The sequence below is a fragment of the Sinohyriopsis cumingii genome, chromosome 6 (genome assembly GCF_028554795.1).
Source record: "Sinohyriopsis cumingii isolate HCF-2022 chromosome 6, ASM2855479v2, whole genome shotgun sequence".
Lineage (NCBI taxonomy): Eukaryota > Metazoa > Mollusca > Bivalvia > Unionida > Unionidae > Sinohyriopsis > Sinohyriopsis cumingii.
In genome coordinates this window covers 164,592,014-164,604,612 of record NC_142966.1, presented here as the reverse complement: position 1 = coordinate 164,604,612, position 12,599 = coordinate 164,592,014, and the positions used below count along the sequence as shown (strand labels likewise).

At 37.6% G+C, this 12,599-nt stretch overlaps 1 protein-coding gene across 1 annotated transcript in view; it reads left to right on the top strand.

Moving 5' to 3' along the window:
* LOC149798458 (uncharacterized) overlaps window positions 1-12,599 on the top strand; it is an 81,802-nt gene that overhangs the window by 42,231 nt on the left and 26,972 nt on the right. The window contains exons 12-13 of the mRNA XM_089960876.1: window positions 8,294-8,434; window positions 9,536-9,662. Coding sequence (XP_089817002.1) covers window positions 8,294-8,434; window positions 9,536-9,662 — 268 coding nt within the window. The remainder of the gene's footprint in view (window positions 1-8,293; window positions 8,435-9,535; window positions 9,663-12,599) is intronic.

The window sequence follows — 12,599 nt, the reverse complement described above, 5'->3', positions numbered from 1 at the left end:
AACTATTGGCATACTACGAAAAATAACCACTAAACTGAACATTTATTCTTCTTGCGTTGCTGATTACAAATTACCATAATGTCACTCAAATGATTTTCTGATTCTGGAAAGCAAGTAAGCATCACGTAGGAATAATGTTAAATTATTATGTTTGAGTACAGCTAAAGTCAAAATGCACACAACTTCAAACGATACTGCTCGATCAAAATAGAATTCTAACAATATTTCCAAGGTCATTAGAAGTAAAACTACTTGCATAGATATCTTAATATGTAGGAAATGATCTATATATATATATATATATATATATATATATATATATATATATATGCATGTATGGATACTTTGAGTGTTGTTTTATTTCGTTCATACCCAGACCATAAAGCCAAATCTTGAGACGGTGAGTTTATTTTCTTTCTCAAATTGGATTGGAGCTTCGATGTGAAATTATTCGGAAATAGTTTTAAAAATGTAATTTGTGTATGTAAAACACATATGCTTCTACCGCACGTCAAAAATCATTTTGTTCCAAGATTACAAAAAAGCAGCAAAATGGAATGCCAATTGGCTACCATAGGATAGAAATGCATGAACTATATTGTTTGGTAAATGTTTAGCATAGTGTAACTGCATTGGTCAGCAACTATATAACGATGAAACTGTTGAAATATCTTGCCTCTGGTCACTCTGGGACCATATCGATGTCATTCCTTTACTCCTGACATTATGAGGACAAAGCTTTGTTATGGTCGGAGCAGGAAGGCAGTAATAGACATGAAGTTTTATCGCTTCAGGTGAAAGCCACCCACGAATTGCTTATGATTAGCAATCTTACGGATAAACGTTCGAGCAAGTGAAGTAGAAGTTTACGTTGCCTCAGGTGTGAGTGAGGGTACTAATCGAGCACATCTCTTTAAACCAACCGCGTCAATAACTTCAGCATGTCTGGATTCTAGAGCAAACACTTCGACGGAATGGGGACTCAAAATATCTAATGAAATATTACCCTGGTTCTGTCTTTATTAATATGTAAGTGAATTGGGTATAGATGATCTCCAAGGCAAACCATATCAATGGAAGTAACAAATATACATAACACCATATCAGATATAATTGATCAAAGCAACTAAGGAACTCATTCTGTGCACTCGGGTCATGATTTGAGAACGCTCCATTCACGTGGAGGACTCAGATACAAAGAAACAAATTAGGCCATCTATTAAGTTTTGCTATGATAAACAAGTTTGGGCAGAAACAATTCAGGTCAACTTGCAGAATATCCAAAAAGGTTATTATGTGTCTAACCATGTGTACTCACAATGTATTGAAATTTTGGTTTCGAATGTAAATCTGGGTTTCGCAACATTCACCTTCTGCATTATTTGACAGGTGACCACGAAAACCAGAACGGAATACAGTATACCACGTACTCACAACGAAACCAAGATCTTAGCATGGCATCAATGCAGAAAAGAAAATGTGCGTCAGAACTTCATTTAATATTACGAATGGAGAATCGCTGCATATTCAACGCTTAAAATTAACCTGAAGAAAGAAAATTAAATGAAAACTGTTCTATAACCGTAGAGCTCTGCATCATAAATTGTAAAAAGACCGAGAAGACGCAGGATCAAAGTGTTGCTAGCAAAAGTCCAACAATGAAAGCCTTAGACGAAAGATTTTAAAAATGAAAAAATAAAATGGGTCGCTTAAAATGAAAAGAGATGGATCCATCAAGAATGTCAGCTTTTAGCTATAGCGGAGAAAGAATAAACGCATATCATGAGTCGGTAGCCCATATACTGTGATCCGAGAATCATAACAAAAACTCGAATTTGCTGAACCTGTCTGCCAGTGTAAAGCCTTTAATGTGTGTGTGTGTGTGTATGTAATTGTGTGATTTGGCTTTTTAACTAGCTTTAACAATCTTTCAGTCATATCGCTACGATGTCTACAGTGTGGCAGGTTATAGTGATGTCACATTATCCTGACACCAGGCCGACCTGTCCTTACAATAACCTCTTAATGCTGAGCACCAAGCGAGGCAGCTGTTAGTACCATTTTTGTAAGTATTTGGTATGACTCAGCCGGGGATCGAACCCACGACCTCCCGCATCCGAGGCGGACACTCTAACCACTAGACCACCGGAGCAGTCAAAGCCTTTAATACCGATATGGAGAAATAAAAGCCAACTGAAAACGGAAAACACACAGGGTATGTCTGAAAATTAGTATTTTCTATGATAGACGCCGTACAAATTAAAAACAATGCACTGTTGTCCATATATCTGAAAACAGTCAGATGAATGCAGCCAGCGAGAGATAAGGAACAACAGATATTTGAATGCTGATATTGATTTGAAATTATGTATTGAAGTTGGAACATTATACAACTCAGAACATGCATATAACACTTTTGTTAATTAACCATTTTCCTACTTGAGAAAACCCGATGGGAATACTGATGCAAATATGGGGCAGGAATGTAAAGATCTTGTACACACAGGCACTGAAGTCATCGTGGTTATCGAGCAAATTTATTATTTCTTCTCAGCTTATATTTTTTACTTGATCTATAAATAAATATATGACTCTGTTTGGACAGTACTTGCTTCTCAGACAAATCAAGGACTTTAGCAATATGAAGCTGGTATTGCATCAAACTTGATATGAATTGCATCATGTCATTCCTAGCAGTCATGGACAATGCAATCATAACTAAGCTTATATCACTCTGCTGAACAAATTACCCTATACCCTCTTATTTGTCACTGATTGATTTTGCGAGGGGACACATTTCTGTTTGTGTGAATAATGCAGATAGCATCTTCTATGTTTGTGGTCAAGTGACTTTTGCATCATAAAAGCGCAGTATAACCACTATGGTTAAGAAAGTCAATCGCCTTTACTGTGGCAGCAAAATTGAAGATCAGGACAATAAGTCTCCGTACATATGCTGTAACACTTGTGCAACAAATCATGGACAGTGGTTGAACAAGAAAAGGGAATATATGCCTTTTCCAATGCCAGTGATTTAGAGAGAGCCAATATGTCATATCAGCAATTGTTAATTCCTCATGGTGCCTAAATTTGCAAAGGTGTGTCAAAGAAGAAAAAGGAGACTGTGCATTATCCAAACCCCACAGAAAAGGACTGCCCGTTCCCGATGCACCAGAATCACCCTCTCTTAACTCAGAGAATGAAGAAGAAGAGGATGAAACTTCATCTTATGAACTATCAATGGCACATGACCCTTATTTCCTCCCATGCTCCCTATCTGAACCACTCCTGAAAACACAAGGTGAACTGAATGACCTTGTCATAGATTTTGAACAATCTGAGAGTAAAGCAGATCTGTTGGGCTCCAGACTACAGTAGTGCAATCTCCTGGTAGATGATGTTGGGGTTTCTATGTTACGTGACCGTCGAAAGGGTTTTCTCCAAATCTTATTCATGGAAGGTGATCCTGAAGTCCGCAACAGCATCGATGATGTGATGACAGCCCTCAACATTGTTCATGATCCAGACAAGTACAGACTGTTCGTTGATTCATCGAAGATGAGGCTTAACTCTGTGGGGATTTGTTTGGCATAATCGCAATGTTTTGCCATCAGTTCCGTTTGGTCATGCAGTCTATATGAATGAAACCTATGAAAACATGAAATAACGTTTAAGGTGCATAAACTATGACCCACATCAGTGGCAGCTTTGTGGAGATTTAAAGGTTCTTGCGCTCTTGCTCGGTCTGCAGACTGCATGCACAATGTTCTACTATTTTCTCTGCGAATGGGATAGCTTGATATTCCCACTACATCAAGATATATTGGCCTCTCCGACAGTCATTGGAGACTGGGAGGGAAGGTCTTCAGCATCCTCCACTTGTTGAATCTAGGAAGATTTCGTTACCACCCTTTCACATCAAGTTGGATCTGATGAAGCGTTCAAGTACCTCCGCTGGAAAATATCCAAGGTTAAGCGAAGCAAAGATAAATGAATGTGTCTTTGCTGGTTCTCATATTCGTGAACTTCTTCGAGATGATGCATGACCGTGCACTCCGTGGTAAGGAAGAGACGGCATGGAAAGCCTTCCAGTTAGTGGTAACAAATTTGTTCGTAAACAACAAGACAGACAACTAGAGGTAGTTGGTGGAAAACCTCATCAAGTCATACAAAAGCCTTTTTCACATCATGTCACTACAGATACATTTCTTGCACTCTCATCTAGTTTTTTCCCACCGAACTGAGGAGCAGTGAACGACGAGCACGGCGAGCGATTTCACGATCATATTGCAACAATGGAGAAACGCTATCGAGGCAAATGGAGCCATCAATGCTAGCAGACTATTGCTGAACAGTGACAAGAGATGCTCGATTCACTGAGTACAAGCGACCAGCCAAGAAGAACCGAGTAGACACTGAATAGGTACTAAAATATATACTGATATATATAAAATTGTTTTTTTTTTTTGCCTTTTCTTTCATAATACATTTGATTTAGATAACCCTTTTGCTATTGTTTAAAGTGTTACATAAAGTGGACAGGTGACATATTATCATGTAAAGCAAACATAAACACGAAAATACCTAGGTTTGCAAATTATGATTAAAACTGTACTATTTACACAACATATAGACGTAAAATGTTACAACTTAAGTATCCTGAAAACAGTATCAAATAAGTTTCTTTAATCGTCATATCTGAATTTAGCACATCAAAATCTATAATAAATAGCACATTTTAACTCTCAAGCAGACGTCTTCTAAAACATTGCAGACGAGTGTTATGTGCTTGAAATTTACACCACACACTGTGGAAGAAAATTAAATTCAGTACATGAAACCAAGAATAGCATGAGCATTATATAAGAGGAGTATAAGATTTACACCTGACAAGATTTGACATCACTTCTCATTAAGAATAAAGAGGCTTTTGCTAGGAACGAAATCGATTAAGCAATCCATGAAGCAGAGGGTATAGAACCTGCCGGGACTAACACGGTTTGCCTACTGCAGAGGAGTACTACCCATACATTTTTCAAAGAAGAAAAACTCTTTTTTAAAAACAAGTTTGGAGAGTTGTTAATAATACAATGTAGCTACTAACAAGACTATTGTGTTCACACAATGTTTTGCAGTTGGAAGTATTGCATTATGGATAAATATTGCACAATCCTTATACTGTAATGTTATTAGGAGGCAAATTGTATATAGACGATTATTGTAAGTCTACCGCCAATGCGATTACCTTGGGAACCGACAGTATGATATATGTCATTTCAAGAAGATGCATACAAAGCTAGACTACTGGTGTGATCTGGTATCTCAAAGCCAGGGGCAGTAAACAACGGCTGAGGCTTATCAAGATCATATTAGTGGTATTTATGTACAATAAAGACACATCAGGAGCAAGCATCAAAGGACCAGTATCTAATATCGTGTGAGTGTTTGTATCATTTAGTAAATGGTGTATCACGGCAGAGCTGAGCATGCTAGTGAAGGATCCGTTGGGATAAGTGGTTGAGAAACAATCCGTGGGTTCGGCTAACGATATCAATATCATGAAATCCTAGGAAATGAAACATAATGTCCGAGTAAGTATGTTCATGGGAAGCTAACTCCAATTGGTATCGAAGTCCAGGTTGATGCTCCCAGCCTATGCTATTACATTAGCTACGAGATGGGATGGAAATGTAGAAGAAGGTGGCCGTCTGGTAAAATTAACAAAGAGACAACTCCATGTTCATGTACCAGTGGGTTGAAACGTCCTTGGATGTTCCAAGAAGATCCACACTCGATGATTTTGAGATGTGTGGAGATCCATCAAAGGGCGGGATTTTTCCAGAGTTTTCCAACTCCAACCATGCCGGATCATCCCTTTAGCTGCTCTTGTCGAATACGAAAGTGGGATTAAACAACATCTGAAACTAGACAACAAATCTTGCAAGCACACAGGTCCTTCAACCTCAAAATGCCACTGATCCTGTAAATAACCAATTAGTATTTTATTTCATCATGCAAAGTTACAATATATTCGATTATTCAGTAGTAAATGCAGCTACACACGAATATCATCCATTGGTAAGGTTGTTTATATTATTAAACTTGGAAAAGAATGAAAAAGAGAGATACGATATTTATATTATATGTCAAATGTAATACATTTTACTAACATTAAATTCAGAATAATATGGTCACTGTTTACTGACCAGAACAATGATAAGTACTGTCCAGCTAATCTAGATCCATACATGACTTCTCTCGGAACCGAGCCTCGTAATTTGCTGATAATATTTAACACCAGTATGAATCAAAGTCAGAGAAAGAAACACAGATCCTTTGCCTTTGACGTGTCATCGATGCCAGAATTACCAGACCCAGCGTTGATAGATGAGCCTCTTGTATCCAAAGAATAGTTGCCCATGCAATTATATAGGTGATTAGTCAGGATTCTTGTTGAAATCGACGAGAGATTCCGATCGGTAAAAGTTGAAAATAATAAGACGAGGTCTGGTGGGTCATATAGGTGTCATTAACTATTTTGCGTTTCAATAAAGTGTTCATACGAAACTGGTCAATGCAAGATGCTGGAGCCTAGGTACCATAGGTGAATGGTGAAATTTTAGACGCATTAGTTCAGCTATGAATATCTACTTGGACACCTCTATCTGCCCAGACGTTTATACGACTTTTCTCGCATTAACTCCCTAAATTATCAATGAATTATCATCAGCTAAAGATTCTATCAAGTCATCTTTGAAACATTTCAACAATGGCCCTGAGATTTGGAAAAATCCTGCACAGGGTCACTGCACCGGTCGCAGTATCATCCATATCTGAGCTACATGCTTTAATCTCAGGAGAATTATAGAGGCAGTGAAGAAGCGTAAATCCCATAACTGCAGCACGTCCTCTATTGATCAAGTAATCCTATGGCTGAATGTCCTGTCCCGTATGCCATACACAGTTCAGAACTAATCATTTACTCATTGAAACCAAATTAGTAATTTCACGGTCATCTTTCAACTTGGAGGACTAACAAAAAGAATGAGATGAAGTCTATGTTGCCAGTCAATACAGTATGTTAAGCTCTTGACCATAATGAAGGTCAACTAGTTGCCACTTATCTGCAATATATCGCTGCTACAGTGGCCAAAGCTGATGTATGTTTATGTTTACCCGGTCCGAAAGCTCATGAGAACCGTGTTGCAGCTATTGGCCAAGAAAAACCTGCACGTGAGGCGGGTAACTCCTTAACTCACCATACGCATGACATTTGCATTCAGGAGTGGTTCTCAGTCCGACGGCTTTTCGAGCACCAAGATGGACAGCATACAGTTTTCACAGATCAAAGCTGCAAAACATAATTTTGTGTTCATTGTGGGGGTCCTAAGTATTAAGGTAACGCTTCTCTCAGGCGAACGACCTATTGACGATATTCGTGCTTGGCCTGTACTTGCTACGGCTGCAATAGTAGTTTACGCTGTTGGGTGGTCTGAAACGCAGAACATTACCAACAATATCATGACGCATTATATTTAGTGTTGGAAGGCGAGCAAAGTCAGTCAACCGAACCTTTGTGGTCTCTGTGTGTTTTTAAATTTGCTGAAAGGTTTGACATCCCAGGTCAGCAATGTCTGTACTATTATTCTTGTGTCATAGACGTTGAGGCTTTTCCCTCAGGTTCTGCTACTGACGTCCGATCGCAATCGTCTTTAAACTTGGAAAAAACATTTTTTTTACTGGCGCTCTTAAGTACACGGTACATGGTGGCAGGCCAACTTGTGGCTGGTGTCATAAATGGTTTAGCAGTCACCCATGTAAAGCAATACCTTTTCTCCTTCGACATTCATGGGCAGGACATATGCATTCACGTACAGTATACTTGTTCTTAATGCATACCATGCTTTGATGTGGATGTAACATAAATCATATATTAAGAGATTTGTTTGAATAGGGCACACAGTCCCGTGTATTGTATGGTCACTATAAGCTGCCAGGATGAATTATCTGCCTGATCTACGAACCAGTAGTACATGTCGTTTCACATTTATTTATATAGTATGTTTGATTAAACTTGTATTCTGTATGACACTAGTATCGTGACGGTAAGTTTCGTTAAAGTTTTGCTAGTGTTATAAACGAATGTAATGCTACCTTCAAATGTCTTCACATTTCTTTGATTGAATGACAGGCATAAGCAAAACTTATTCCCGTTCCAATATGCAATAGAGCTAATTATTAAGTTTGATTTTGTTTCGTTAAAACCTTGTACCATGTATTGTAAATATTTCAGTGTGTGATTCAAAGCATTACGGCCGGAACTGTGCATATGAGTGTGGAAGATGTCTAAATCGAACTTGTGATCGAATTACGGGTAACTGTTCTGAGACTTCTGGCTGTCAACCCGGCTGGTACGGATCTAGATGTGATTTAGGTATGCAATATAACACTACCATAGATAATCTCTCGAACCCCATCACACCTTCCTAAGTAAAGTCTTCGGTGTATACATACTGCGTTATCTCTGCGTGGGAAGGCGAGCACGGAAATAACGTTAGATAAAGTATATGGATGTGCAACAGGATAAGAAAGCCTTAAAAGCTCACAATTTCAGCCATAATTCGTATTGTTCTCTGTTTGCATCAATTATGAGTGAAGATGATATTAATATAATTCAGTATCATATCTTATTGTATCATATTACGGTAAGTTTATAACATTTGGCTCAAGCCTGACCCTAAGATGTGCGGGGCCAAGGCAGCAAGAGATGAGCGCGGGGCCCCAAGCAAAACAACTGCATTGCGGAGAAGCGCGACGCCCAATGCGCATGCCTCGTTCACATTGCCCTAGGGCCGGGCCTGATTGGGGCTGCTAACGGGGCAGACTTATTACATTGGTTATATTCCTATTTAAAGCAGTTGTTTAACTTATAAATACGTTTGGCTTTACTAGAAAAATGGCGGTAGAGGGGAAGAAAAGGAGGGTGGAGGCGGGTTGACCGATTGCCGGTTTTTTGTAAATTGTCAGCGTTAGTTCTCGGCTCGTCATTAATCAAAATGATAAACGTTATTACCCTGGTACTGACTTTTGCTGCATTGCGAGCTTATACAAATGCGATTAGAAACAAATTTGTGATATTACCGTCAAAAATCTATTTTTCCTGAGACGGTCCTCATGTCTTCCGAAACATTATTTTGTTTACAAAGCCAATCATAATTAATTTGGCTTAAACTGCATTCCAATCATGTGTTCATCCTAATATGATTATTCAATTAAATATCATGTCATTGCAAATATGACTTAAACGTCGGTCATTCCAAAGCTGTATTGCTATTTTATGAAGATTTAATGTGCAAAGAAAACAGCATTATGTATATCTCCTAGATATTTTATAACACTTTCTCTATATTTATGTTTCCTAATACTGTCGGTTTATCAGAATATCACTATAGCATAAATGGGATATTTTACAGACCGATCGATTTTGAAGTATTAATACAATTATATGCTTCGTGAGATTAATTTCTATGTATAGGCCCTGCCGATAACCAGGGAAGCAATACTTCCATTGAACCAAGCATTATAGGCGGATCTATAGGTGGAGCTGTTGCCATCATTGGAATCGTCATCGCCATGGTCATAATAATGATTGTGAAAAGAAGGTTAGATGCTATAGGAAAATATATCATCCTCTAAAAGGCATTATAGAAATATTGTCAGGTATGTGTGAAATATACGTTTCGCAAAATGCGATCATTAGGTGATTAGGGACAACATTGCGGAAGTATTTTGAGCGTTAAATACGCTTTCCGTTGACAACAATCGTTATCTTGAGGTCCTTGGGAATATGAAAAATATTGGTTATCCAACCACGCTCACTAAAATATTTGATTTGTTTAGCATCCGACCCCATGCGCGTAACAATACCAACGTTCTCTCTGAATGCTTAATCTGTATATCCGTGTCGCATACACAGAGCAGAACTATATAAATATTTTCATTGCCGTCTGCACGTCAATTTTCTCAGATGTTAGAAATGTACTTTGCCAATCTTAATTTATTATAATAAAAGCAATGTTATAAATCTAAACAAATACTTAAGGTTCAAAGAGGGCAGATGTAACAAATACAAAACACAATTAGTATTTTGTTTCGAGAGGCAGTAAAAGATGATTTTGATATGACGTATGAATAAATCTTGACATGACAGTTCCGACATAACTCCGTGTCATCTCGTTGCTTCTTCCCCTCAAGTCAGAACAAAACTCGTGTATATTTATGTGGATAGATAGATACCGAGGAATATAAATATGCCATCACTCCATCAGCTGCTAATGCAATATTGAGAAATAAGTATACTGACGAAAATAGATTACAGGTGTCTTTTTCAAATGTAATAAACCCACGAGCTATAAATCTTCAACACGAGTTTTTTAACTTTTTTATTACGCTTGTTTGTCAGTCATGCAATGGTCATGTTATGGAACCTAGATCAAGTGAGACAAATGTCAATAATACAATGTCCTTTGCTTTGATGACAAAAGGCTTGATCAACTCATATTTTAAATGTACATGAAGTCACACAAGAAACAAATCATTCATTTTGCATATTTAGATTAGAAGATTAATAATTTGTATTTTGTGCAGGTTCGGAGTGGTCATGTTGTCATGGATAATGGAACTAGTCAAATGTCCCTCATATATGATATTATATTTGCCTCTGCGTGATATAATTTTTAAAGTTGTGTAAACACCAGACTTTACCAAACAAATCCAAACATACGTCAATATATGACAATCAGTCGTCATAGGACCGCAAGACATGTTTCTAACTTGTTTAAGATTAAATATACATTTTGTGTGTATGTCATAATTTAAAACAAGGAGCATAACCAAACTACTGTACGTGCATCATATGGTTGTGAAAGGTGTAAAACCGCCTACCATTTAACTGAAATATTTGCACAATAATATAATCAAAGGTGGAAAAGAAGTTCCTCACCATGCAATTATTTAGTTAAATCATGTGTCGACTAAACGGGTCCCGGTTGCTGAAACCTCGTGCTACCGAAACGTTGTCACGCTTGGCCAAAATTATGGTCTATTTAATTTTCTCTCAGCGAGGATGTTACTTATATACATTTAGTACAAATATATCATTTAAAGAAATGTAGTATACATTTGGCAACTGATAACGTGCGGCAAATAAAGATGGATAAGTGAGTTTTGTGATTTAAACTCATAGCTTAATGCAGCACTGTTAGAATTTAACAAATAGGTAATGCCTGAAACAAAATAAAGCCACATATGCTTATTATGATAACTTCAAAAACACTGTCTACGTGGCAAAGAGTAGTGTGTGGGGTATATGCAGCCTCAATGTTAAACAATATTATTACGGTTTCAAGGTGTACCATATGTATTTAATGAAGACCAGAAAAGCGACATTTATACAGGCTGCTATCTTAATTGTGCGTTTTGCCTTTAACAATATTCTCAGTTGCAATATTAGTTTCTGTGAAACATGAATGTTTAGCAGTCATTAGTAAAGATGCTACTAATAAAATCAATAATAGTACATGATCTACTGCTTCAGATAAAACCTTACTGAAAAATAACGATTGCACGTGAGGCTGTCATTGAAAAAGTATGCCACAGAAACAGGTGTGCAACCGGCAGTAATGACGTATTCGAGAAATTTATACAAATGTTGGAGCGCGACGTGTAGTTGCGGATATCGCATAATCATTAACAAGCGTATAACGGCAACGATATCATACGATAATGGTGCGCTGGGAAGATACCTCATGTATTCTTGAGCATAAAGCAAAAACATGAAAGGAAGAAAGTTGTCATTCCGTATGTGCCGACTGTTTATTAATCCATTCCTATTTACTGATCTTGTCATTTCAATAGTCTACAGAGACCAAACACACTATAATGAGGATTTACTGCGAGACTTTTCATCATTTTTTGCAGCTTCATCTTTTTCATTGACTATCGGTTATTTTTCTGCCACCCAGTTAATGACAATTGTAGTGCATGTCCTTCTTAATATATTTGTTGACTTTTTTAAAGGATGAGCTTGAACTCTGCCCAGGAGATGACATTGATGAGAAACGAGTTAGGCGTATGTTCCGATATGGCAATGAGTTTTGTTTCGGCGAGAATGCAAATTTCGTCTTCCTTTATCGCCTTATTGAACGTTCTGGTCATGGCAACTAACCCTCATTTTAAAATTGTGATCTCACGGGCATCCACGATGGAACCTTAAAGTATGGAGACTATGCCAATTATCAGAACAGTTGTAACCAAAGAGTTTTATGGTTTCATTATTTTACTAAAATGTTATGAAATCTTGGAATTTTTTATACCTACATTACAACTCCTCGATGAGAAACATGAAATGAAATTTTAATTGACATGGAATGAGTGGTACTCCCCCCCCCCCAAGTTAAGCATCTCTAACATATCGTCGTGTTTTAATGGCAAAAAGGCGAGAATATAAAAAATGGCAGTTTTCTTACTATCTTTAGATCCAGTAAAGGCGTTGTCATTTATACGTTCCAAAGTACGTCCGCAAAAAATCACATATCCTT